The following is a 26,050-nucleotide window of genomic DNA, read 5'->3' as shown; positions in this document are numbered from 1 at the left end:
GAGGACAGCGTGTGGTCACTGGGAGACAGAGGACAGCGTGTGGACAGACTGTGAGGAGGACTCTTTAGCTCTGGCTGCCAGCTTCTGTCTCAGCTCTCGGATTTCCTTCAGCAGCTGTCTTTCACTGCTGTCCAACTGGGCCCGGCCTCGGTCCAATGAGACTGGAAGGACACGAAGACAAAGACTTCAGATTTAAAAAAAAAACTTATCCCAGCATAAATTAAAAAAAATTCTAAATGTTGTTTAGTCCAGAGGAACAGAAGAGAAGCAGATGAAACAGTATCTTTCACTCAGTCGTTGGAGGAACAAAGAACATGAACTTTAATCAGAACTTGTAAATAAACAGTTGTTGTTAACAGGACGGCTGGAAAGTCTTATAAAGGAGAGGAATATTGTAAATGCTGGTGTATAAGACAATACTTTTTTCTCACGCTCAGGACCTCGTGGCTTATACACAGGAGTGGCTAATGTATGTACTTTAAAAAAATTATAATATTAAATTTTTATATTTTATTTTGACAGGCTGCCAAGTTTCTTGCTGCTGAATAACATTTTCCTTGGACACACCTGGGCCCACCCAACACAGCCCCCACAGACAGAGCGAATACCACAGGTGCTCATGACAGGTACCTCTCGCTCATGGCTCCAGTTTTGTTTCTAAATACCCACAGTGTTTCCCCTACCATTATACCAGCAGGACGGGGCGCCCCACCCCGTCAACAGAACCGAGCACACTGTCTACCAAACCGCGCGCACCCCCTCCCACCCACCTGTCGGCACTGATGTAACACTAAGCTAGCTACTCGTAATACAGGAGTGCTAGTTAAAAAAAGCTAAAGGCAGCCTCTTCCCTGCGACCAGAAGTTACCCTAATGACCAATGAGGTACCGTACGTACTGTCGCTGAGTCATGAGAACACCCCCCCCCTCCCCCCCAAGATTTGATCAGATTTCCTGTTTAAAAATCTGCTGACTCCTTAGATAAGTAATGTTATTACTGTAACTGACTTTTTATGTATATGAATATTTCTGCTCAGTGCCCTGAGACGACTTCTGTTGTGACTTTGCGCTGTATAAATAAACTGAATTGAACTGAAATACCAGTGAAATAAATAAAAAAATATATCCTGAAATGGTGAGGGGAGGAGCCGAGGAGGGACTGTGTGGACACAGTGACTGCAGCTGAGGAGCAGTTCCACCATGCACGTTCTGACTGAAAAGCCCATAAAAGTAAACATCACCATGGAAACATATAAACAAACATGCAAACATACATACAAATATACATAGATACATACAAACATACATACAAATATACATAGATACATACAAATATACATACATACATACAAATATACATACATACAAATATACAAATATACATACATACATACAAACATACATAGATACATATAAACATACAAATATACATACATACAAACATACATACAAACATACATAGATATATAAATACATAAAAACACATAGATACAAACATACAAACATACATACAAACATACATAGATATATAAATACATAAAAACACATAGATACAAACATACAAACATACATACAAACATACATAGATATATATAGATACATAAAAACATACAAATATACATAGATACATACAAACATACAAATATACATACAAACATACAAATATCCATCCATCCATCCGGGGACATAGTCTGTCATCTCAGACTATGAGGAGAACAGTTTCACTTTGAAGAGGAAATTTCCTTCTGACTTTTTTTTAACAAGGCATTGTTCAGAAATAAAACAACCATTTACCATACCAACAAAGTTCATGCTCAATAATCCAGGTATACAATCCAACATTTTTAAGTCAGGTCATCTGGACAGTTTCTTTTTTTTTGTGCTGAAACGTTTCACCTTTGATCCAGAAGGCTTCTTCAGTCTAGGAAACACACAACACAAAACTGATTCTTCCCACAACAGCTTACTCCAAAGTGAAACAAACCAGTTATGTTGATCCAAAGATGGTCTCTTTGAAGGAAGAGGGCCAGCAATGGAGAAGGGGTCTTGCCAAAGAAACCATCTGGTTAACTGGTTTGTTCCACTTTGGAGTAAACTGCTGGGGGAAGAATCAGTTTTGTGTTGTGTATTTCCTTGACTGAAGAAGCCTTCTGGATCGAAGGTGAAACGTTTCAGCACAAAAAAAAGAAACTGTCCAGATGACCTGACTGAAAAAAATGTTGCATTTACCATACTGTATGTAGTAGCTTATGTTACTGGTACATTCTTAAGTAAAAGTTAAAAAAATAAATCTTTCTGTGCATGGTAAATAACGCTCACAGCGAGAGAGAATGGGAGGGGGTGTTCCCCCTCTTCATGACTCGTGTGCTGCGGAGCAGAAATCATCAAATGTTTTTATAAAGCACATTTTAAAAACAGCAGCTGTTATCAAAACGTGCTTAACAATAAAAATCAATGGCAGTCATTTAATAAACATTTACCGTACCTTAGTATTTTTCCGGGTACTGCTGGTCACATGACCTCAAGTAGGAATTGTGAGTAAAATTTACCGGGATGTAAATTTTTTAATAATTTTGGTTACGTAGGTGTTTAGCCCTGTTCTCTGCAGTGATTACCAGTAGTGTGTTCTGCTAAGACTAGATTGTGTTCATTCTGTAGGTTGAATGGTTATTTACCATAGTAGATTAGTGGTAACAATGAGTCAGAGAGCGAAGCATCATGAAGACCCTGATGATCACAATCCGTGTGTTGAAAGCAAGCCAAAGTCTAAGAAACGCCATCTGGTGGTTGATTCTTGTACAACAAGAGCTGCACTTGTGCCAGGAGCTGTGTACACATTCTGATATTGAATTGTGGACACCCGCGGCTTAAACACCGGAGCATCTTATTTATGTACAAAATTGAGTTTCATTTTAAATTTAGTATGTGCTGCTTTACAGTCAGGTGTGTTCTATAGACCGGTAAGTACGGTGGATGAATAAATGCTGATTTTCTTCTGGTTAAACATCTGAAGTGACTCACAGTTGGTGGAGCTGCTCCCTGAAGGTGAGGTACTGTTCAGACACACCATGTTGGTTCCTGCAGGTTCCTGTGAGCTCACTGCTGGACTCGCTCCTCCGTGTCCCGCAGAACCAGCAGGTCTGCAGAGAAGTCCCCGAGGTGGACACAGCGATTGGACGTTCGTCTGTCTCTGCCCATCTGACACATGAGAGTGATGATCCATCAGATCCATGTCTGGACTACAGAACCGGTTCGTGTGGGACTTTATGAAGCACATGGTTCAAAAGTACACCCTGCTCTGATACACGTGTGGACACTGAAATGACTTTCTGAGATTAAAGTGAAGCTGCAGGGTCAGAGGTCAGAGTAGATTATTGCCAGGGAAGAAGGGATGCTTTAAATGAAAGGGTGAATACCTGCGTTTAGTGAACATGAAGACCGTCTCTGCTCCTGCATCTGGGCTCTGGTGCTCATCACTTCCTCCCACTACAAATATGAACAACCAGGATCAGATATGAACATAAAACACACACTTTAACAATACTTGTGTTTATCAACAGCAGAAAAGTCTCCATCTTCAAGTTGAATGACAACTTCTGATCATGTTCATTCTTAAAACTGACATTTTGAAGTAAGAACTCTGACTACATTTTTGTGTTTCTTCTAACTTCTGTTAATTTAAGCTTCTTCTCAGCTGTTGTTTTCTTTGCTCATTTCTGCTTCTTTCAGCCAAATTAACTTTGTTCTAATTTCAGCTTGTCATGCTCCTTTCAGCTTATTTCAGTTAGTTTCAGTTTTTGCAGCTACTATTTAGCTGTTTTATGCTAATTTGAGCCTATGCAGCTAATTCCACATTTTTTGCATTCATTTTAACTTTTTTCAACCTCATTCAGCAAAAATGTGCTCTCTCCACTTCCTACTGGTAATTTAAGTTTCTTTATGTTTTTCAGCTACTTTTAAGCTGTTTTTTGTGGCTAATTTCAGCTTCTTTCAGATCATTTCCACTTTTTGTGCTCATTTCTACTTCTTTCAGCAAATGTGTTCTTTCTGCTTTTTTCTACTAATTTAAGCATGTTCTACCTTTTCAGACATTTTTTTTTCTAATTTAAGCTTTTTTTTTTTTAGCTAAATTTCAAATCTTTGTGCTGATTTCTGCTTATTTAAACCTATTTCAGCAAATACAGTATGTGTTCATTCTGCTCTCTTCTGCTAACTTAGGCTTGTTCTTCCATTTCAGCTACATTTTAGCAGGTTTTTAAGTAATTTCATCTGTTTTTCAGCAAGTTCTTCAGCAATAAATATTCTCACTGCATTTTCAAAGGAAATGCAATTTCTCTAGTTTTGGTTATAATCTAAAATGTTTTGATGTATAAATACTAAAAGAAGTGTGAAGAGAACCAAGATGAGAAGAGATGCTGCCAGTAGATCATTAGGGTCACCATGGTAACCTGTGTCTGTCACTCCCTGACAGCAGTCTTAAAAATAGAAGCAGACTGAAACAGAGAGTAAACATTAAGCCTCAGTCACTTTGTGAAAACTAGAAGTTGTTTTGGAAAAGTCCTGATGTGGAAGAGGCAGAACTTTAAATGTAGGAGAAACTACCGTGGATAAAACGATCCTTCCAGTTTTTGATGAGAAAATTCTGACCTCAATACAATGGAAGCTCAAGTTCAAGTAGATTTATTGTCACTTCCAGCATGTGGTACATGACGGGGAACAAAATCATGTACACAGGGTCCCAGTTACATCCAACAATAGCAAAAATATAAAGTGTAAAAAGAAACAGTATACAAGGATCTAAGATACACACTAAACACTAAAAATGTAAAAGTCAGCGAGCGTCTGGACGTACAACACAAAGTTTGTTTACAAAACCATTGGAAGGATTAGACAGTTCAAACAGAGTGCAACATTAGAACTCTTAGTTGAACATTTGGTCATAAGATCTTCAAAAAATTAAATATATAACAAAATCTAAATTCCACATTAATCATGAAAAGTCCAACTTTCTGTGTCACTCATTTAAACTTTATTAATTATTGAGCTGGTGGGCTGGTGTTTGTACCTGGTTCACAAACATCTCATTGTTGTCTGTGGATCTGGTCAGCGGACCAGTTGCTCCTCACAGTTCCAGGAACTCGTCTTAAGCGCAGAGGGACAGGGCCTTCTCTGTAGCAGGACCAAGACTTTGGAACGAGTTACCTCTGCTTGTCAGACAGGCCCCCTCCCTCTCGGTTTTCAAGTCCCGTTTAAAAACTCACTACTATTCAGTAGCTTTCAACACCAGAGGATCTGTGTTTTGATCCTGTATGCTCCACACTGGTTTGTCGTCATTATCTGCATCGTTTTTATGTCTATATTCTGATTTACCTCATTTTGTATGTTGCTTTGTGTGTTACCTGTTGTTCTGTCTGTACAGCACTTTGGTTGGCCTTGTAGCTGTTTTAAGTGCTCTATAAATAAAATGGTATGTATGGTATGGATTTATTTTTCATATTTCTGTTTAGTCCATTTGAAGATGAAGATCTTAACTAGTGTGTTATTATTTATTCCTGATCGAGCAGCTTGCTTTGACATATTTTTATGATGCGGGGGTCACAAATTGTAAGAAAAACGGAGGCGTAACGGCTGAAAAGTACAAACAGTATTTCCTGCGACAGCAGACCACTGATCACAGACGTCGTGCTGCTCTCACCTTCTTTCCTGCCACGTCTCTCATGGTGTCAGTCAGTTTCTTCTCCTCTGCCAGAGTTTGTCTTTGAACCTCTGCCAGTCTCTCCCTCTTCCTCTCCTGCTCAGCGTCGACCCGCTGCAGACGCTCCACCACCTCCCTCTGCCAGTCAGACTCCACACCCAGCTGGTACGCTTCTGCCAGTGACTCCTCCAGGGCCTGCGAGTGTGCGTGTGGAGGAATTTAACCGTTACGGGACTTAAAGATCGTGTTTGTGTCAGTATCACAGTTGTGTTGACTCTGATGTTTCAAGTGTTTTTCAGACGTCACTGACCTGCATGTCAGACTCTGCACCTTGCAGCTGCTCCATGTAGCTCCTCTCCACATTTTCTGCCTCCCTCAATTTCTGCTGCACCTCCTCCTCAACCTCCCGTCCTACACGCTCCTGCTCCTTCAGCAAATGCTGAAACAGTGGTTGTGAAGAAAAGCAGGGGAAACAAAACAAGAACAGTATTCAGTATTTTTCCCACAGAGGACAGCAGGATGTAGAGGTGGTAATGACAGGGATCATCTGCTCTCCTGACTGTTACCTCCACACATATTATCCATTGACTCATAAATATCTTGGACTATCAATCAATGAAGACGCACCGTCTAACCCTACTGCTTATCACTGTCACACTTTATATAGTCTGGTGAAATGGCCACCGTTACACATCCACAGACTCTTACATCCGTACACATGTATTTACAGATCCGTGTTCTGGGTCCATCATGTTTGTAAACGGCACCATCACAGTCTTCAATCTCAAGCTTTCATCACCTTCAGCGCTCCACGAGTCTGGACTGAGCTGGGTCAGAAGGCGTTCTCAGACTCTGAGCCCTCCAGCTGGACCACACTTCAGCAGAATCAGAACCTGTCCGGTCTCGTTAGGCTCCAGAAATGTAAACTGGAAGAACTGGAGATCACATCTATAAACACTTGCTCCTGTTTTAACAGGGTTTTCAATAGTTCTTACTTTTAGAGATACTTTCAGGTACTGAGGACCAGAACCACCAGGTTCTGCAACAGTTTCATCCCAAGAGCTATTAGACGGCTGAACTCAGGTCACTAATGAAGTGACCACAACAGCAAACACACACACGGCCACAGACACACCTCAGTAAAAAACCTTACCCACAACAAGCAGTATATGGGAATTCACTCAGGCACGGCTGCTGTGTGTATTGTGTATGTACTTATATCTACATATATATATTTTTATATACAAAATATATGTAGATATCTGTACATGCATGTTTACGTGCATCATATGTTTAGGTGTATACAGGAACATTCACTAACAGTTGTACATTACTTGAATCTGCACCAGAACTACATCTTCTGCTCTAAACACCAAAGTCTATAAAATTCATGTAAATTATGAACTCCTACACTGATGTGGAGAAATTAAACAAAATTTTGTTCAACTTTGCATTACAATTTTGATTGACAATAAAGTTTATATTTATTTATGTATTATTTATTTATTTTACAGGTATGTCAGTGTACCTTAAATATGAATATTTTGATATGGATTCATGATTTTATTTTTACCCATTTTATTGATTTTTAGTGGTGGGCACAGTTCTAATTCGCTAACAGCTAAGAGCAGAACAAATTTTCCATTGAGCGGATTAGCATTTTCGCTAACTTTGGAAACAGTTAGCCAAATTAGCTTCCCTAAATTAGGTTTGGCCAACTTTAAGTCTGCTAATAAGATTCACAAGTTTGTTCCTGTCTGTTGTGGGCGCGTCTCAAAGAGTCCATTAGGCGTGATGTTGGCTGAATATGTGTACATGTGACAACATGTGATTGGTCGACGCAGCATCAGCTGGAATGAGACAAAGACATGTGACGCAGACTGACAGTTAACTGAGTGGTTAGTGGTTTAACCAACTTCTTGGCTAGCTGTGCCCTCCACTGTTGATTGTATAATTTTGTTTTATTTGTGCATAACAGATCTCTACAAACTACATGTCACCCACAGAACTACCAGCAAAGACAGTCAATGCAAATAAAAATATATTTTTAATATATTTCTGACATTTATTGTGCAACCGGTCAAAGTTTGTACTTTGTGTGTTGTTAAAAAAACATGTACACAAGGCTTTTAATGCTGGGAGGTGATTTAGTAAATCAACAAGAAATTAGAGACCACGTTTATTTTAGAAGTACATTTCTGACTGCCATGTGACTGCTGGTCACATTACAGAAAAGTTTGTAAAAAGTTGTTAAGGTGACAGAAAAGAAGGAGCGTGGAGGAAATGTGGGAGCTACCTGCTCGAGTCGTCTCCTCTGAGCCTCCAGTTCCATCTGTCGGACCTCCAGGTCCTGAACCGCTGCGGCCGTCTCCTTCTCACGCAGATCCATCTGCAGCAGAATGGAAGGAAACATTTGTATTTATTTAAAATAATAATAATATGCTGCCACCTTTTATTTTTAATAAAACTAGGTAAGAACCCACAGGAAATCTGACACATTTTCATTTTACAGGCCAGAAAGTTTCTCAGCAGCAGGTTTGAGAGAACAATCAGAACATGCCCTATTAGAACCTGTCACATTAGATTAGAACATGCTCTACTAGAACCTGCTCCTTTAGAACACCCACATTAGATCTTGCCCCATTAGAACATGCTTCACTAGAACCTGCTCAATTAGAATAAACTCCTTAAACAGCATGTCCCATTAGAACGTGCTGAATGTTCTAATGGGAACAGATAACTCTCGAGTTCAGGACAGTCTGTGTTAAGACGAGGCTGATCCAGTCAGAATTCTCTGTGACAAGTTTGTCTCCATGTTGGACCCAAACTTGTGATCTGATGAAGCATCAGATCCCACAGCGTCAGCTGAGACACAGACCGTTTTCAGACGAGACAACTTTCCTATGGACTCGAGAGGAAAAAGTTTTCTGGTGAAGTTTGTTTTGCTGGCGTGAGCTGAAAAGACCTGCAACTGCAGCGAGAACAGGAAAGAGGTGCAGGAAGAGGTCTTTTTCAAAATAAAATGCTCAGCATACAAATGTATGTACAGTAATATATTTATATACATTCTTTAAGAAAAAGATTGATAATTTCTTAGTGGCCATGTATCAAATGATTCATACAGTGATACCAGTCCTTAGTCTGGTGGTCGGGGACCCTTGAACTGGAACATCAAGGTCCAGTTTTAACCATCTTTTGGTTTCTTTTCAATGTACAGAATTTAAAACGCTCCTTAAACTGCTCATCTTTTCAATCAATGAATCATCTCATGCACAGGAATCACAGAATTGTGACAAACGGTACAAAGATACTGGGGCGGTTCTGATCACCTTCCTGCTGATCTCCTGGTCCAGTTTTTGTATCTGTGAGGCCCGCAGGTCCGTCTGCTGCTGGAGGAAACGTCTCCTCGTGGCGTCCAGCAGCTGGAACTCCTTCACCTTTAGCTCTCTCTTCATGGCTGCCAGTCTGACCCGGACAGAGCAGACTCATGAGATCACAGTCTCATTTCAGTCAGAATTAGGACACATTAAAATGCTTTTGTTTACTGTTTGTTTGTGATGTTTACTTTGTTCTCTGCTCTGTAAGCTTCGCCTCTTCTTCTGCCAGGATGTGGCTGCGCTGCTCTGCTGCTTTCTGTAGCAACCCCTGTAATCAAAACCATTAAAAAAACGACACCAACTCATTTCAACAGATTCTTAGGTGCTTGATTTTACAAACTGGTGAACTGCAGATCATGAGAACTACAATATGATACAATTTTATGGGAAATCGTGAAAAAACAACTACCTGTTGTGCAAAATAGGCTTTTTCCTCAGCTTGTCGACGCACAAAATCTGAACGCAGTTCTGACAGCTCCTGTCTGAAAACACCACACACACATCTGTCAGTGGTTACGTGAAGATAAATCATCTCAAGTTCACAGCTCTGATGATGATCTGTTTATTTTATGTAGACCAGTAATAGTCAACTGATGGCACATGGATCATATCTGGCCTGAAGGCTCTTTCCATTGGGCCCATATAGAACTTGAACTCTGACTTGAGCAGGTCTTTCATATTTTTCATCAATCTTGAATTACTTCAGATTTTTAGGTTTGGATGAAGTTGTTCTGCAGTTGGATCAAAAATGAGCCACAGATGCTGAAAAAAAATATTCTGTGTATGAAGTAGTTCAACTCAAACAATCCCTGTTTGTGATGCTCTTTATCAGGCGGTAAAGTTGTCTAACAAAACCCTAATGTCAGTTTTTTAAATTATAATTAACATTTGTCTGGACTGAAAACATTTTCCACATGTTAGTTATTTATGCGGTGACTTATAGTAAAATGACCTAAATTTGTTAGTCAAAAAGAAAACGAGCAACCCTGTCTAAAACAAAACAACATGCTAAAGTCCTGTGTTCAATAAAAAAAAAACCAAAAAGAATAAAAACAGGGGTAGTTTTTTTATTTCCTCGTTCGAGGCAGCACAGTGACAGATCCTGATGAGTAGAGGGAGCAACTTTATCAACAACCAGGAGCAATGACTGAGCCAGAGGGGGGTCGATGGTGGTCTTGGCCACCATAGTTTAATCTTCGGCCACCTCAGTCATTTGAGGAAACTTTACTTTTAAGCAATATAAAAACTAGAAAGCATAGTTTCCTCAAATGATAGACGTGACTGATTTACCTGTATATATGGTGGCAGCCATCTTGGATTTTGACTTGGACACTCAGTTTTTGAAAGGAACTATTTTACACCTAGATGCAGCCACACACCGCAACTGGTAGAGCTGCTGCCTCTCAGCGAGCAGGTCCCTGGTTCAAACCCCGGTCCAGGGGCCTTTCTGGGTGGAGTTTGCATGTTCTCTCCGTGCATGCGTGGGTTTTCTCTGGGTACTCCGGTTTCCTCCCACAGACCAAAAACATGCATGTTAGGCTGATTGGTAACTCTAAATTGTCCCTAGGTGTGAATGAGAGAGTGAATGGTTGTTTGTCTCGTTTGTCTCTATGTGGCCCTGTGATGGACTGGAGACCTGTCCAGGGTGTACCCCGCCCCTCGCACAGTGATTGCTGGACATGGGCACGAGCGACTCCCGTGACCCAAAAATGGAATAAGCGGGTAAAGAAAATGGATGGATGGATGCAGCCACACACCAGATGAAAGTCTGTACCTCACTTTTTTCCAAGTTATGCTCACAACACACGGACTGACGGAAGGTATTTCCAATGACCCCCTCCCCCCTTTGCTCCATGACGGGGGACAAGAATTATTTTAACTTTTGACCTAAATAAAATCAGCTACTTTAAGTCAATGTTTAAGGCTGTAAACAAATATTGGACAACGCAGATATACCATCACCAGAGCAATAAACAGAAGTGGGCTTGGGAAAATAAAATACTTTATTAAAGAGGTGAAATAATAAATAGGTTTGTCAAATGTTGGAAAACAATCACAGTTATTGTTAAGTGAGACAAATGTTTTAATAGAACCATTTCCTGCCTCAGTGTGATTCATCTCACCTCTCCTGCAGGTACTCCATCTCCTGCAGTCGTATTCTCTCCCTCTCCCTGCTTTGGTACTCCACTATGAACTCTGGGTACTGGTTGAACACTGGGTACTGGCCGCTGGTGAGCGGTGTAAAGTCTGAGAGCATCGTTCGGGGGTGGATGTCAGCTGGCGTGCTGCTCATAAGCCGATAAACCTCCTTCATCATGGCTCCGACATCCAGATTGTTTCGATGGTGAAAAAAGTACTGGAGACGAGAGAAGGTAAAAGGTAAATCTGTGAAGGAGATAAAAAGAATGTTTGCTTAAAAGAGGAGTACCTCAAAGTCCTGCTTCTGCACACAGAGCAGCAGGGGTTCCCGGCAGCAGATGATGTAGGCCACGCAGGCCATGAGCAGGAACGAAGGGTGATTGGAGAAGATGTTGTCGAACAGTCTGAGCCACTCATCACACGTCAGAACCTCAGAGAACAGTGTCTCCAACAGAGGCCACACATAGAGCTGGGACAAACACAAACACATAAAAGAAGGACACGCCTGCATGAGCAGCCATGTTGTCTCCCAGCTTCACCAGTGGGACTGAACCAGGCTGAAGTTACCTGTGAAGTGATGCCACAGTCCACCAGGTGCTGCAGCAGCTCCTTGTCGTGGTGAGCCAGAACGTTCTCGGCCATACTCAGGATGTTCAGAGGAGGGTTGGGGAAATACTCGAACCAGTGCTGGCACCAGTTCACTGCACAAACAAACAAACAAACGGCTGACTCAAAAACCTTTTGACGGAATGAGGAAACACAGATTTACCGTCAGTAATGGAAGTTTTAAAAGTAAAACTGTTGTAAATCAGTTTGTGTTAAAAGGTTTTAGCTGCACAATCAGAACCATTTTGGTTTTTCTACTGCTGACCAGCTGCTGAAACTTTCCTCAGAGCAGCTGAAAGAGTCAGGGTGGAACGTTTTCTCCCTTCTGCATGTGAACACATGAACGGCTGTGAAAGATACCTATGACTGTGGCCACCACCTCAAAGCAGAGCATCGGATTGTTCTGGAAAAGCTTAACGAAAGGAAACGCCACCAGAGGGAGATATTCCACCTCTCCAAAGATGGCTGCCCAGTGAGCTAAAGCGGACAAAACCCTGCAGGAAGACAGAAATCACACTGTATCAACACAAATCAAAGAATCTGAGTCTGGAATCAAAATGTGGTGAAGAAAGCAGCACAGCTGCACATACAGGACTGAGAAAAAGTTATAAGCCATCCCTTATTTTGTTATTATTTACCTCAAAGGAGACAGATTTTCTGGCAGCATTTTAAAATGGTCTTGTTCTCTATATTTTATATTTATTTTAGTTGCTTTTTACCCAGTTCCAGTTCACTTTCTGAATATTTTCAGACGTAGGAATGTAGTTTAGTTTAACTCTGAATGAACTTATTAGGTCCTGCTGCAGAGCAGGATGTCTCTCAGCTCAATAGGGAGTTCAGAGTGATGTAAGAGGATGTGCCCATTAGTCATTAGTCAAGAAGCTGAATGCTTGTCCAGCTTGAACTGTAAACGTCTACTTCTTGTCAACTCAAGTAAACATAATCTTTTTAAACTGGTTAAACTTCAGCGTCCGTCGTTGCTCTTTTTGATGGTGACTGTTGTGGCTTTTAGGAATGCATAAAACACCGTCATGGTCAGGCACAAAGACTGGACAAAGCGCCAGTAAAAAAAAAAAAAAAGCAGCAAAAGTCCAAAAAAAAACCTTTGACAAGCTTCTGAAGACTTTAGATTTGTTAACTGGAGACTCTGGAGAAGAAAGTCTGGCTCCTCTGAAGCAAAGTGTGAACACATTTTAAGGATAGCTTTAAACTTTTGCTCGGTGCTTCACGTGTGCATGAAAAGAACTACCTCTGCAGTCCTCTCTGCAGCTTGTGACTCTTGATGGGGTACTTCTGGTGCAGGGTGAGGAAGGCCGAGTGCAGGCCCTTGTCGGTCAGACTGCTGTACGCTGCGTGGTTCTCTGGAAGACACAGCAAAGACCGCCACACAAACATCCTGCAACAAGGAGGCAGGAAACAACCACGTAAACACAGATGGCACGAACACAACATCCCATGCACGACTCACAGACTCTCCCTCTTAGGAAGGAGAATTGTACCTATATTTAGCAGGATATTCTCCAAATGCTTTGAGCAGAGCCACCAGTCTCTTCTTGTTCAGACCAGCTGGTAGTTCGTTCTAGATTTTAAAACAGGAAACATAAAAACATAAATATTTCATCAACTTACACATCCTGTCCTTTGTATTTAATGAACAATAAGTTATTTTAGTGTTTGTTTTTTTTACCTCTTTATCCTCAGCTGAAGACCCCCCTGGTGGTCTTAGTATCTTTACATGTGCTTGCCTGCTGCTCTTGGCTGGTCTCTGCACCACCTCTGACCTAACTTTCATCTTGATGTGTGAAAAGTTCTGAGCACCTCCGGAGACTACGGCCACCTGAGATGGAGGAGGCTGCAGAGGGATGAAACGCTCAGCATGAACACACGGGAAAGGAAGAACCCGTTAGCAACCAATGGGATGACTTTCCTGTCACCTTGTTTAGTTCCTGGGTGAGACTCTGAACGTTGTAGATATTGATGCTCCCATTATCCATGATGGCCACGATGTGCCGTCCGTTCGGGCTGACAGCCACTGAGGTGATGGCATCGTCGACGGAGCCCATGTGGAAGAGAAGCTTACACGTGTGAATGTTGATGAAACGCATCACTCCGTCCTGGCTCAACACACCCAGTGTCTGTGGAGACAGAAAAACATTCACTCACAGAGTGTTTACAAGAACTGCAGGGCAAACTGAGCAGTTAGAGAACAACAAGTCCAGCATGTAGGCGACGCATCCAGGTTCCTACGCATTTCAAGTTTGAAGAATCTATCCATACTTATCCACACCTAGAAAACACCAAAACCCAGCTCTATCCTTTATGTTCCAGTGCAGGAACAGGTTATTTTCATTCAACCTTTACTCAGACAGATAAGTCACATTGAGCCTAGAAGACTCATTTACAAGTGAGACCTGTTTAGACAGACAAAAAGTAATGAAACTGGACACGTAGGAATTGGAGGCGAAAAACTTCCTATGACTTTTTCTTCTTGGCTGAGAAGAAAAACTAATATTTAAAAAACACCTCGCACAAACAGCACATAGTGAGGTAGACATTCCGCAGAGGGGGGGAGACGACGAGAGCAGTGAGCAATGTCCATGGATGCTCTCGAGGACACTGTAAGAGTTCTGATAAGGATGGAATAATCAGCCAATTTCCTCTGGTGAGATCCGTAAACATTCTCGAGGTATGTTGGGGAATGACCAAGGACAATGCCTATGGGAATCCAAGAGTTCTGAAATGATGACACAAAGTTTATTCAGCTGGTTTCATCTTGTTGATGAGTTGGAAATTCCTCAGAGAGGGAGTGGTGAGCGTCAGATCACATGTTCTCCAGGCAAATTCAGATAAGATGACCTTCAAGGCCAGCCAGGGGAGCCAAATTCAGATAAACGCACAGATGTTTTGGGGACAGGCAGAACTTAATGACATCTACCTTGAGTCTGTGTTGGTCCAAACGGTTCCAACATGTCCAAATTACATGGTCACACCAAAAGAACATGACTGAGTAAAATCCCAGAGATCTGATCCATTCTGCCCAAAGCATTTGAGTCTGGGTACTTGAGGCACGAACCAAGCCATCATAAAGGCAAGCAGCGTGATCGGGTCCCAATTTGCTGTCGACGACTTCCTTGATTGTTGATAAAACCAGCAACCAGCCGAATCCAAAAGGCAGGAACCAGTTATCGTAAATCCAATTAAATATGTGTCCTTAAAATCCACAAGCGGCAGCAGAGATAGACACATCTTAAAGTTGATGAGATGTCCAGCTGCGTATGTGCCAACAGGGCAAATTGGCTCGCCTAAAGCCTGTCGTCTCTTGGAAGAAATGTTGTAAATTGAGTTGAGGGACCAACTGATCAAAACAAGTCCATAATTATGGTTCGGAAGAAATGCAAGAGTCTCAGAAGCAGTTTTACAGACAAGAGAAAGTAGCAAAGCGGAGGGGAAGGGAGAAGCGTCCGACCTCGGCAAGATCAAGTGGAGAAGTGATATTATTTCAGCAGGAGACTCAAAATAAAGAGTCATACAAAACTTTTTTAGCTACAAAAAGAACAAAAGTCTGATGCTTCAAACAGTCCTAATCCCAACATCATAAAATATAAAGCAGTCTGACAACTCAGAGCCACAGAATAGGGTCTTCACAGTGTTCATATTCCTGCCAAACAGGTAAGTACAATGGTCAGATGTACCTGAGACAGGTGCTGTATGAAAGGCTGTTCATGCTGAATATTTATTCTGATCTATCAGTACTGTGGCTAGTACCAAAACACAAACAAAACAAGTTTGATTAAACAAAAAGAAAGGAAACAAACGCAACCAACAAAAAAGGTTAAATTGTGTCATCTGGCCCAGTTTCTTTAAGTGACAAATATTTCGTCCCCCATCCAGAGGACTTCCTCAGTCTACGGCTTGCCAACCAGATCTGCCCCATAAGTAGTCTTCACTGCTGTGTTTCAAGCCAACCTCCTGTTGGAATCTCAAAAGTAGACTTAACATGTGCAAACAGAGCACACCCATCCAAAACAATCAGTCATCATGTACAACAATCAAATGTTTTAGACCAGGTGGCCAACTTGCTACTCACAGAAACAGCCCGAGAACACCAAGGCCAAATTGGTTAAAAAAAGTGTTGTAAATTCAATCATTCAGGTAGAAACAACAAAAAAGGTTAAATCGTGTCATCTGGACCAGTTTCTTTAAGTGAGAAATGTTTCAAACACAATATATAAAATAAGATTCTACTTGTAGAGGAACGAGGTAAGAGTGAAGCTTGCACATATAAAAGTGTGTTTTCTTCTGAATATTCAGTACATTTACAGTAAAGTCAGAGACATTTAGTCAACAACAACATAAAAGCTGAATTTTCTGTCTGTGTCTGTACCTGACTGGCTCCTCCATCAAAGCTGTCAGGCAGGAACTCCAGCTGCCTGACGCTTCGAACCTGAGAAGGCATCTGGATGACCCTGAGCAGCTGCTGGCTGTCCAAACACCACAGGTGCAGCAGGTTGGAGCGGCCCCCAGCGGCCAGGATTTTACCATCACTGTCAACACAACACGCAGGTTTCAGAGCCGAGCAGAGTTTGACTGTGAAGTTTCCAACATGAGATGATGGCGTTGGAGTCAGAGGAGGCGGAGACCCACCGTGTGACAGCAAAGGCCTTGTAGGAGATTCTGGGTCCACAGTCAGGAACAGGGAGCTGGTACCTGCAGAAGAGTGTGTCGCTCTCCCACGCAAAGATGGAGTCGTCACTGAAGCAGCTCAGGATGGTGTTGCTCAGAGGCAGGAAGAACACCTGGAACACCAGCAGCAGTGAATCGTTAGAACTGTCGGACTGGAAAAAATCAGCCTCACCCTAATTACACAAAACACTTTGAGAATGTTTAACCCAAACATTAAACCATTTATGATGATTTTTTTTTTTAATTAATCTCTGACTCAGAGAATTAGGCTGCAGATGAAACTGCTGAATTTAAAGTGATTGATACTCAACAGCCTAATGAACAAACAAAACAAAAAAATTATATACACACACACACCAGAATTATTTTATTTTTATTTTATTTTCCTACTTCCAGCCGATTTAAATTTTTCATTTTTGATTTAAACTTACTGTAGCTATCATCTTGATCTCTAAAACTTCTTTAAAATTTACATCTTTAAAATCAGGTCTCTCTTGTAAAAGAGTCCTCGACGCTCAATGAGACTAATCTGTATAAATGTAGTGAGAGAGCAAGAGATGGATTCAGCTCAGGGGTGCTCTCTTACATTTTATAATATCTGGACTAGTTCAAGTACATGATATTATACTTAATTTAAACGGATTCTTTCATTTTTCTGGACTAAGTCATATCGTGCTTTGTGGAGTAAATGTGGACAGAGACGTGTTTAAATTTCTGACTCACCAACAACAGTGGGTCGTTTATTTTAAACGATTTAAAAACACATCACACATTTACATTAATTGGCAGATTGATTACAATTAACACAGCATAATTAATGAGCTTTACAATGAGAAATCATACGGCCATGATTTCTCACTTGCAACTAATTACAACAGACATTTCTGAAAATATCTGGATTAATTACTGGCAGATAGAAGAGTTTTAAAGATGGGGAATGAAGGAGTTTAAATGGAGAGAAAAGATGTGTGAGGGAAAATGTGTTGACGAAGAACGACACCCTCCATTCGAACCCAGCTCTACCTCGGTACACTTCGGTAGTGGAAATCGACTCTTTACCTTGCAGAAGATATCTCAGCTTCGGTGTAGAGTTCTCTTTCAGCGTTACCATTTCAGCGTCTCCGTAGGATAGCAGAGAAACGTCCGGAGTAGTGACAGTACTTCGTTCAACAGCACGCTCACCTCCCGGGTGGACTCACATGAGCTGTGAGCCCGTCCCAGAGTTCCACTCAGATGTGGAAGATTCCATAATCCCCGCGAGACTCGAAAGAACTCCCAACTAACTCCAGCACTTCAGAACTTTCGTTCGGTTCTGCTCTCAGAACTTTGGTTCATGTCTCAGAACTTTGAACTCCAGAACTTCTGTTCTTCCCCGGAACTTTGAACTAGGAAGTGTCGACTTTTAAAGAGTTCGCTTCCGGTCCCTTTTTTGGGAAATCCTGATTGGTTGAAAGAACCAACAGGGGTGTGGTTTTAGTGACGTAAGAGGTTACTACAAGTCAGAAAAACAGTGAGATGTTTTAAGAACAGACAGAGAAATGTTATGGCGAAATGAGAGACTCACAGGTGCCAGCTTCTCTTGTTTACCGTCTGCTAGGTTTAACAACATGACAGTTCGTTCCAATAACTTCTTTCTGACTTTCTCCGACTTTTGACCGACATCACTCCTTCTCATTTCAGACAGAAGATCAAAATGCATAATTACTTTGTAACAGACATCTAACTTGATTTCTACTTTGAATGAGGATTAAAAATCATTAATACTGTTTCACAGTTGATTTAAAATGAGTAGTTCACTTCAACATTTAAAAATAATTTGAACTAAACACACTTTGATTATCAAGATATTGTAAAATAGTAGTGATAATAAAAAAAGAGTGTGTTCTTTCAATTGATTAGTGCAGGACACACTTAGAAAGTCTCTGGATGAGCTTAATTTGTGTTTCTGGACTCAAATCAATTAAATAACAGTTCCTGTCCCACGAAGGTCCAGGTTTTGACCTGAGGCTTAGTTCACTACATAAATAAAGGTTGAATGATCATCTGATCAGCTGCTTTTGGCTGATCCAAAAACAAGATTGAAGCTCAGAGGTGATCGGGCTTTTTCAGTCATGAGCCCCAAACTCTGGAACAACCTGCCCCCCAACATCAGGCCGGCCACATCACTTCCTGTTTTTAAATCTCCACCTGATTTCTCTGTCTTTTTACACACATTGTGTATTTTATTGCTTTACATTTCTACGTTTTTCTTTTGATACTTGTAATTAAATTTCAGTACTATCATTATTTTTATTGTTGTTTTTTTCCCCCCATTAAATTAATCCCATTCATTTTACTGTTAAGCACTTCGGTAACAGCTGCTGCTTTAAATGTGCTTTATACATAAAGTTGACTTGACTATACTGTTTAGATTTAAAATAAGAGTACTCAGACATTTGTGTTGCTAAAAAGCTTAAAAATTCAACACAAACCTGAATCCACCCCAAAAAATGTAAATATATAATTTTATATTTTCCATCCTGAGTCTCCGAGACTGAACATCAAGTATTTTCTTTTGAGACTGATGAAGCATTTGTTGGTGGATTACTTTCTGAATGCCGACAGACTGCCTGATGTTGAGCTTCCTCTTCCTCTGGAAGGTGTCCAGGTCCCACAGCTGAGCCGTGTCTGATGACGTGCTGATGGCGTATCGGCCGGAGCTGTGCACCGAGATGGATGAGACCGCGCCCTCGTGACCTCGCATCCAACTGATCAGCTGTTTGGTGTCTACAGAACAAAACATCCAGTTTAAAACAAACAAAACACAAAATAGATCGAGACATTTGTCAGAGTAAAAGTATAACGAAGGTCTTGTGTCTTATCGAGATACGAAAACATTAAGAAGATTAAAGACCTTCCACCATGATCATGGCAGAGTTTTAGATTAAAATAGTTTCATGCTGAGAAGAATTTCAGTCCAGTCTGGTGTGAAGTGTTTAGGATGACTCTCAGCTACTACCACGTCAAATGTAGCTCAACATCTAGAAACCTGACAGAGTTACAGCCATTTTTGTGCTGACAAAGACTGATTAGCCGCGGTGGCCATCTTGAATTAGCTTGACCCCAAGCATTAATGAGTTGGTGGTTACTTTACAAGAGTTTAATTTATATCCAGCAGTTTACAATATATTTTGACAACAATTAATGTTAAAGTTTAAAGGAAAAATATCACACTGCTCTGAGTCTGCACCGGGGATTACTCTCAGCTACTACCACACCAAGCCTGAACTTAATATCTGTAACAATGAATGAGTTACAGACAATTTAGTGTTGAATGTGGTTATATTAGATCTTGTCATGTTTTTAATTAATTTTGTCTTTTAAACTATTGTTGTAATTTGTTGATTTTGTGTGCAGCACTTTGGCCAACAGTTGTTTTTAAATGTGCAATATAAACACATTTACAAACACAAATTTTGATTTGACTCTAAAATTGAATGAGTTTTAGAGGTTCACTCAAGGATCACTTCCTGGGTTTCATTAAAATTGATCTAGTTGTATTTTGCTAATGCCACAGACACACACTAAAACATTATTCATTATTTCCTGATGCATGCTCAATAATCCAGGAAGAAAAATCTAAAAAAATTAAGTCTGGTCCTCTGGACATTCAAAAAACAAAACAAAGCAAAACAACAACAAAAAATACGTAGAAACGTTTCGTCTTTCATCCGAAAGAGATGAATCAGATCAGACTGAAGAAGTCTTTCGGATGAAAGACGAAACATTTCTACGTATTTTTTTGTTGTTGTTTTGCTTTGTTTTGTTTTTTGAACGTCCAGAGGACCAGACTTAACATTTTTAGATTATTCATAATTAGTGCTTTATCTTTGGCAGCAGGAAATAAGAATAAAAAGTAACTTTACAGTCTATTTTTTCTAGTGTTTGTTGCAAAAATGTTAATTTCCAGCCCCATTCATTCAACAGGATTTTAAAATAAATATGTGAAATGCTGATCAGCTGATTTTGATATGCAAAAACTTAGAGCTATAATCATAAATGTAGTGTGATATTTATGGTTTGAACTTATAATCGGTATAAAATAAAAAGTGGATGTCTCCATTACCTACCTTTGTCAAAACACTTGATTGTGTAATCAGCCAAAGCAACAAGAAACTCTGTGGTTCTGCGGAGGCTGAACGCCAGAGCAGTGCAAGCTTGTCCCGTTTTCTGCACCAGGCGAAACCTACGCAACGACAAAAGATAAAAATATTAAGATCGGGTGTGGGGTGGGTCTTGAAACTACAAGGACAGCTTCAATTTTAAATTAACCTTAGCATTTATGATGAAAACACTGATGTTTGCTTGTAGATGAATAAGAAATAAGGATGAAAAAAAACATTTGTGTGAGTATTTTCTAGTCTGTATGGTCCACAGTCAGTCAGTCACCTGTTTCTGTTGATGTCAAAAACATAAATGTTGCCATGATGGTCTCCAGCCAGGAAAGAGTCTCCTGTGGTGTCAAAGGTCACATGAAGGAAGCGAACAGTCTTGGCCTGCTGGACAGTTCGCACCACTGTCACCAACACACTGAGGAAGACAACAGGTAGATGAGCAGGTATGAAGAACACCTTTTCTTTTAGCACTTCCTCATGGATCAGATCTGATTCTGACACACTGATGGGGTGAAAGATTAATATAAAATGGTCTTAAATGAGCTCCCCTGACACAAATGAACACTTACTCTACACTATTTTTGATAATCTTTGCTAAAATAATTCACCTTGCAACATTCAACAGCCCCAGGTGCTCACTTTTGGGGAAAGTCGTGTTTAAAGGGACATTTTATGCAACCTACCTCCTCCCCGAGGTTGGTTTTCTATGCCAGACTTTCCCTTCCTCTTTGTTTCCGATGTCCGTCACCTCCATCATTAAAGAATACTATGAAAAGTCATTGCTGACATCAAGAAAGCAGCTCTTTATTCAGCCTAATGTTGCTGCTCGGACTGGAGTTAAACGGATGTTTAGCAAACAGGTTATCAGGCTAAACGCAGGCGAGGCGGAGGAAACAGCGCGAAATTTAAAAGCAACATTCCGGTTCAACAAACAACTAATAAAAGTTTTTAAAAATAACCACACACGCTTTCGAACATCTTAAGTCACCAATAATTTATCTGAGCTCTAAAAACTGAAGAATTATAAGGACAAACGGCTTCAGTTTGGTTTGATTTAGCTTCTTTTCGAGACACTTATCTGGTCGCTCAAAGATGACGAACAACCTTGCATTCTGGGAGTTTGAGTTTAACATGTCTCCATCAAGGATTTTTTTTTGTTACTTTGTTTTTGTCCATAGTTGGACTATTATAAAGTTGATTCGATTTTTTTGAAATAGCAAATTTTACAAAAACTTAGCACAGTTTTAATAAAAGAAAAATCTGAAAACATGAATTGTTGTAGCACATGCAATGTAACTACGTGTAAGTTCATTATAAACTTACTTTTAAATAACGTCTGCATGTTTCACTTTTTTATTTTTTGAAATTTTATACATAGTCAACCACTAAAACCATATACTCAATTGTAAATCTACTTCATTAGCAAAAGTAGTCTCATAGATATAAACATATAAACATGATTATATGATATCTATGCAGTAGTAGTCTAAGCAAAATGACATGTGTATATTAATGTAATACTATAATCAAGACTGCAGTGACATAGTAAACTAGCCATACTAAAACTTTAAGAATTATATATTTAAACACGTTTTCTCAATTTCTGAAATTACAATTTAAGAAAAAAAAGAAAATCAGTAATTGTTGGACATTTTTACATAAAAACTTTAATTTGTATTTCTGTGAAATCTCTAACATGAAACTGTGTTGTTAGGCCTGGTCGTCTGGTGTCTCGTTGAATCGACCTTACATTAATCAATTTTTGTTTTAGGCTGAAAGGCTGTGCCTCAGAAGCGGACACCACAACATAGAAATTATATTATCATTATAGGTTAGTAAAAGTACACAACTACAAACAGATATATTGTTCCTGTTCAGTCAGACATAAAAGATAACGACAACATAATAATGTTTTTTTTTCCATGTGTAAACCTCCACAGGTTGCTTTTCAGCTCAGATCGTATGCTGCTTCCTCTCTGGAGGGTCAGATGTTATTTATTTATTTATTATTTAAATAAACTTAATTTAAATGTTCAAATTATTCCTGTGCTTGTTTATTTCCTTAAGGTTAAAAGTGCTGATCTTTTTTTTGTTTGTTTTTTACAAAAACTACTAAATTAATGAGATAATTGTACATCAACAGAAACAGGTGAAATAAAAGTAATCAAAAAGGCTTAATGATACCTTTTTAGGTCAGCCTGAAAATTTAAAGTAAATGTTGTTGAACTTTGTAAGTCTTGTAGTACTAGCGTCTAATGATTAAGTCATAGCTTTATTATTATTATTTGCATTTCTATCACATTTTAACAATTATCTTTAAAGTTTCTCTAAAATCAAACTACCAAGCACAAACGTTCTGTAAAAAATGTTCTTGAACATCCTTTTGTATTGTTTTCAAGTCAAATAAATTATTTATATCTTTATGTTTTGTTAATAAATTCCTCTGATAAAACTGAATCTCCAAAACCAAAGGTTTGACAGAAACAGGTTCTTTATCTTTTATAAATGTTTGTTGTTTGGTTGGCCTTGTTGCTGTTTTAAGTGCTATATAAATAAATTGGTATGGTATGGTTTCAGTCGACATGCCTTTGGTCGAGTTAGGTTTTATTTTGAAAAGCTGAACCGGATGTGGCTGAGTGAAACGGAAGTTAGCCCTTTGGTTAGCCACGTCATGGAAACTTAGCATAGGAGCAGCGGACTCGAGTTTTAAGAAGGTTTGGGTTGTTTTCACATATAGGTTTTAATTTTGGACCTTTCAGTCAGCCTGAAGCTTATGGAAAGATGTCGGAAATCGGAGAATGGTTCCGAAGCATCCCTTTAATCAGCCGGTACTGGTTCGCAGCTTCGATTGCTCTTCCTTTAATTGGAAAACTGGGACTGATTGATTTTAGAAATCTTGTGCTGTCGTCGGAGCTGGTCTTTAGAAGATTTCAGGTAAGTTTATCCACTTTTGTGTCCGCCGGTGTACGTTGTACAAAGTGGTTCAGTTTTCTCACTGTAGTTCGGATGTGTTGGTTAGTTAGCGGGCGGCTAACAGGCCGGACTTGTAATAGCCAATTAGCGTGCGACACATTGGAGGTTTGGACTTCTGGAGACTGTCAAAATTCTTCTCGATGACGTCACGCCGAGCACCGGATGAGGGCTGTTCTTTTTAGAGTCAGAGTTTCTTTATTGTCATTCGCACCTCATGTGGTACATGTGGTGGAGCGAAATTATGTACACGGGGTCCCAGTTACATCCAACAATAAAATGTATAAGAAAAACAATAATAACATCTAAGATATGAACTAAGAAAAACAAACTAAATATACACTAAGCACTCATAACATAAAACATTGAACATCAGCACAAACATGAACATGAGTCTGTGAGCAGATGTGTGCACGCATGAACACAGCAACATTGAAACAGATCAGCAGCAACATGAAATAGATCAGCAGCAACATGATATGGTTTTTCACAGTGATTATTCTAGTTAGAGATTCATGAGTCTAACAGCCTCAGGGTAGAAGCTGTTCCTCAGTCTAGTGGTTCTACACTTAATGCTCCTTAACCTCCTTCCTGAGGGGAGTGGGGCAAAAAGTGTGTGTGCTGGGTTAGTGGGGTCCTTCATGATGCAGGTGGCCCTCTTCCTGCATCTGGAGGTGTAGATGTCTGTGAAGGTGGGGAGGCTGATTCCGACAGACTTCTGTGCAGCCTTCACCACTCTCTGCAAAGCTTTTCCTTCTGCAGCTGTGCAGCCTCCATGCCACACGTTGATGCTGGAGCACAGGATGCTCTCCACTACACACCTGTAGAAGGAGGTGAGGACTGAGCTTCCCAGACCAGCTCGTCTCAGCCGTCTGAGGAAGTAGAGTCTCTGATGAGCTTTCTTGATCAGGCTGGTGGTGTTGTTGCTCCAGCTGAGGTTGTCATTCATGTGTACACCCAAGTACTTGTAGCTGGAGACCACTTCCACCGCAGATCCTCTTATGTTCAGGTGGGTGTAGATGTTTTTGTTCCTTCTGAAGTCCACAATCATCTCCTTTGTCTTCTTCACATTGATGTGAAGGTTATTCTCTCAGCACCAGCTCTCCAGGTGTTCCACCTCTTGCCTGTAGCTGGACTCATCATTGTTTGTGATGCATCCCACCACCGCTGTATCATCTGCAAACTTTACAATGTGACAGCCTGGATGGGTAGCTGCACAATCATACGTGAGCAGAGTAAACAGGAGGGGGCTCAACACACATCCCTGAGGAGAGCCAGTGCTGAGGGTTATGGTGGAGGAGGCGAAGTTGTGGATCCTCACTTACTGTGGTCTGTTTGTTAAGAAGTCTAGTACCCAGTTGCAAATGGAGGGGCTTAGTCCTAGTGTGGATAGTTTGTCCATCAGGGTTTGGGGGATCATGGTGTTGAAGGCAGATGTGAAGTCCACAAAGAGCAGACGGACGTAAGAGTTTTTCTGCTCCAGGTGGTTGAGCGCAGTGTGGACCACAGAAGAGATGGCATCCTCTGTTGATCGGTTCTCACGGTATGCGTACTGATGAGGGTCCTCGTTGATGTTGATTGTTGTTTTGATGTGAGTCATGACCAGTTTTTCTAAGCATTTAGCGACTATCGGGGTGAGGGCCACTGGCCGATAGTCATTCAGACCAGTCACTGTAGAGCTTTTTTGTATATATGTATATACATGTATATATATATTTTTATTTTTAATTTTTATTTATTTATTTAATTTTATGTTATTTTTTTAACCCCCTCCTTTTCTGTGCACATGTTCACCAAACAACACACCTCATCATACGTGCTGAGTGAGTGTTGTAAGACAGTTTGGGTCAAAATACAATAATTATAAAGTAACAGTACAATAGTTAATTTCTTATCTGGCAACCCTACTGGCATGGAAACTACAGCATTTCCATTGACCTTTTTACAGTTAATAATGCGCATGCATAAAATCAAACACCGCAACCCCAGTTTTCATAGATGTCTGCTTTTTTACTGACTTGCATACAAACGCATTTGTAAATCGGTTATATTAATATTTTACTGTGTAATACCGACTACGTAATGCTGGGTATCTGAACGACTGCAGAGCAGCTGAAACAAAGTTAGATATGAATATTGTTTAGACTGAGTAGATTTCTTTTTTTTTGGTTGGTTGGGCGGGCGCTCTTGGCCGGGTCGTCCTGGTGGGGTTTGGCTCCATCTGGTAGCGGGCTGACTGCGGTCTGTGGGGGTCCTGGCGGCCCTCGGGTGTGTAGGCTGCTGGTACTGCTTCTGGCGGCCCTCGGGGCTCTGTCCCTCTCTGGTCTGGAGCTCAGCGGGCCTGGCGGTCGGTCCAGATGGAGAGGTGTCTTGGCCTCAATCCCTGGGTGGACCTTGGGGAACTGGGGGGGGGGGGGGGGGGGGGGG

At 40.6% G+C, this 26,050-nt stretch overlaps 1 protein-coding gene across 1 annotated transcript; it reads right to left on the bottom strand.

Moving 5' to 3' along the window:
• Positions 1-15: 15 nt before the first annotated feature.
• On the bottom strand, positions 16-21,467 carry tbc1d31 (TBC1 domain family, member 31). The gene is made up of 23 exons (XM_037677118.1): positions 21,337-21,467; positions 20,928-21,068; positions 20,609-20,724; positions 19,087-19,265; positions 16,461-16,612; positions 16,201-16,360; positions 13,751-13,951; positions 13,504-13,668; positions 13,316-13,395; positions 13,066-13,212; positions 12,177-12,310; positions 11,778-11,911; positions 11,500-11,679; positions 11,195-11,427; positions 9,481-9,553; positions 9,260-9,339; positions 9,024-9,159; positions 7,991-8,083; positions 6,005-6,133; positions 5,695-5,889; positions 3,416-3,485; positions 3,021-3,197; positions 16-161 (listed from the first exon to the last, which is right to left on the bottom strand). The coding sequence occupies exons 1-23, from the start codon at positions 21,408-21,410 to the stop codon at positions 16-18; spliced, it is 3,195 nt and encodes a 1,064-aa protein (XP_037533046.1). The 5' UTR covers positions 21,411-21,467.
• Between the last annotated feature and the right edge of the window lie 4,583 nt (positions 21,468-26,050).

This window comes from Nematolebias whitei, chromosome 5 (assembly GCF_014905685.2).
Source record: "Nematolebias whitei isolate Nwh7 chromosome 5, NemWhi1, whole genome shotgun sequence".
NCBI classification, from domain to species: Eukaryota; Metazoa; Chordata; class Actinopteri; order Cyprinodontiformes; family Rivulidae; genus Nematolebias; species Nematolebias whitei.
Note: the sequence above shows the minus strand (reverse complement) of the source record. Positions and strands in the feature narration are given on the sequence as shown.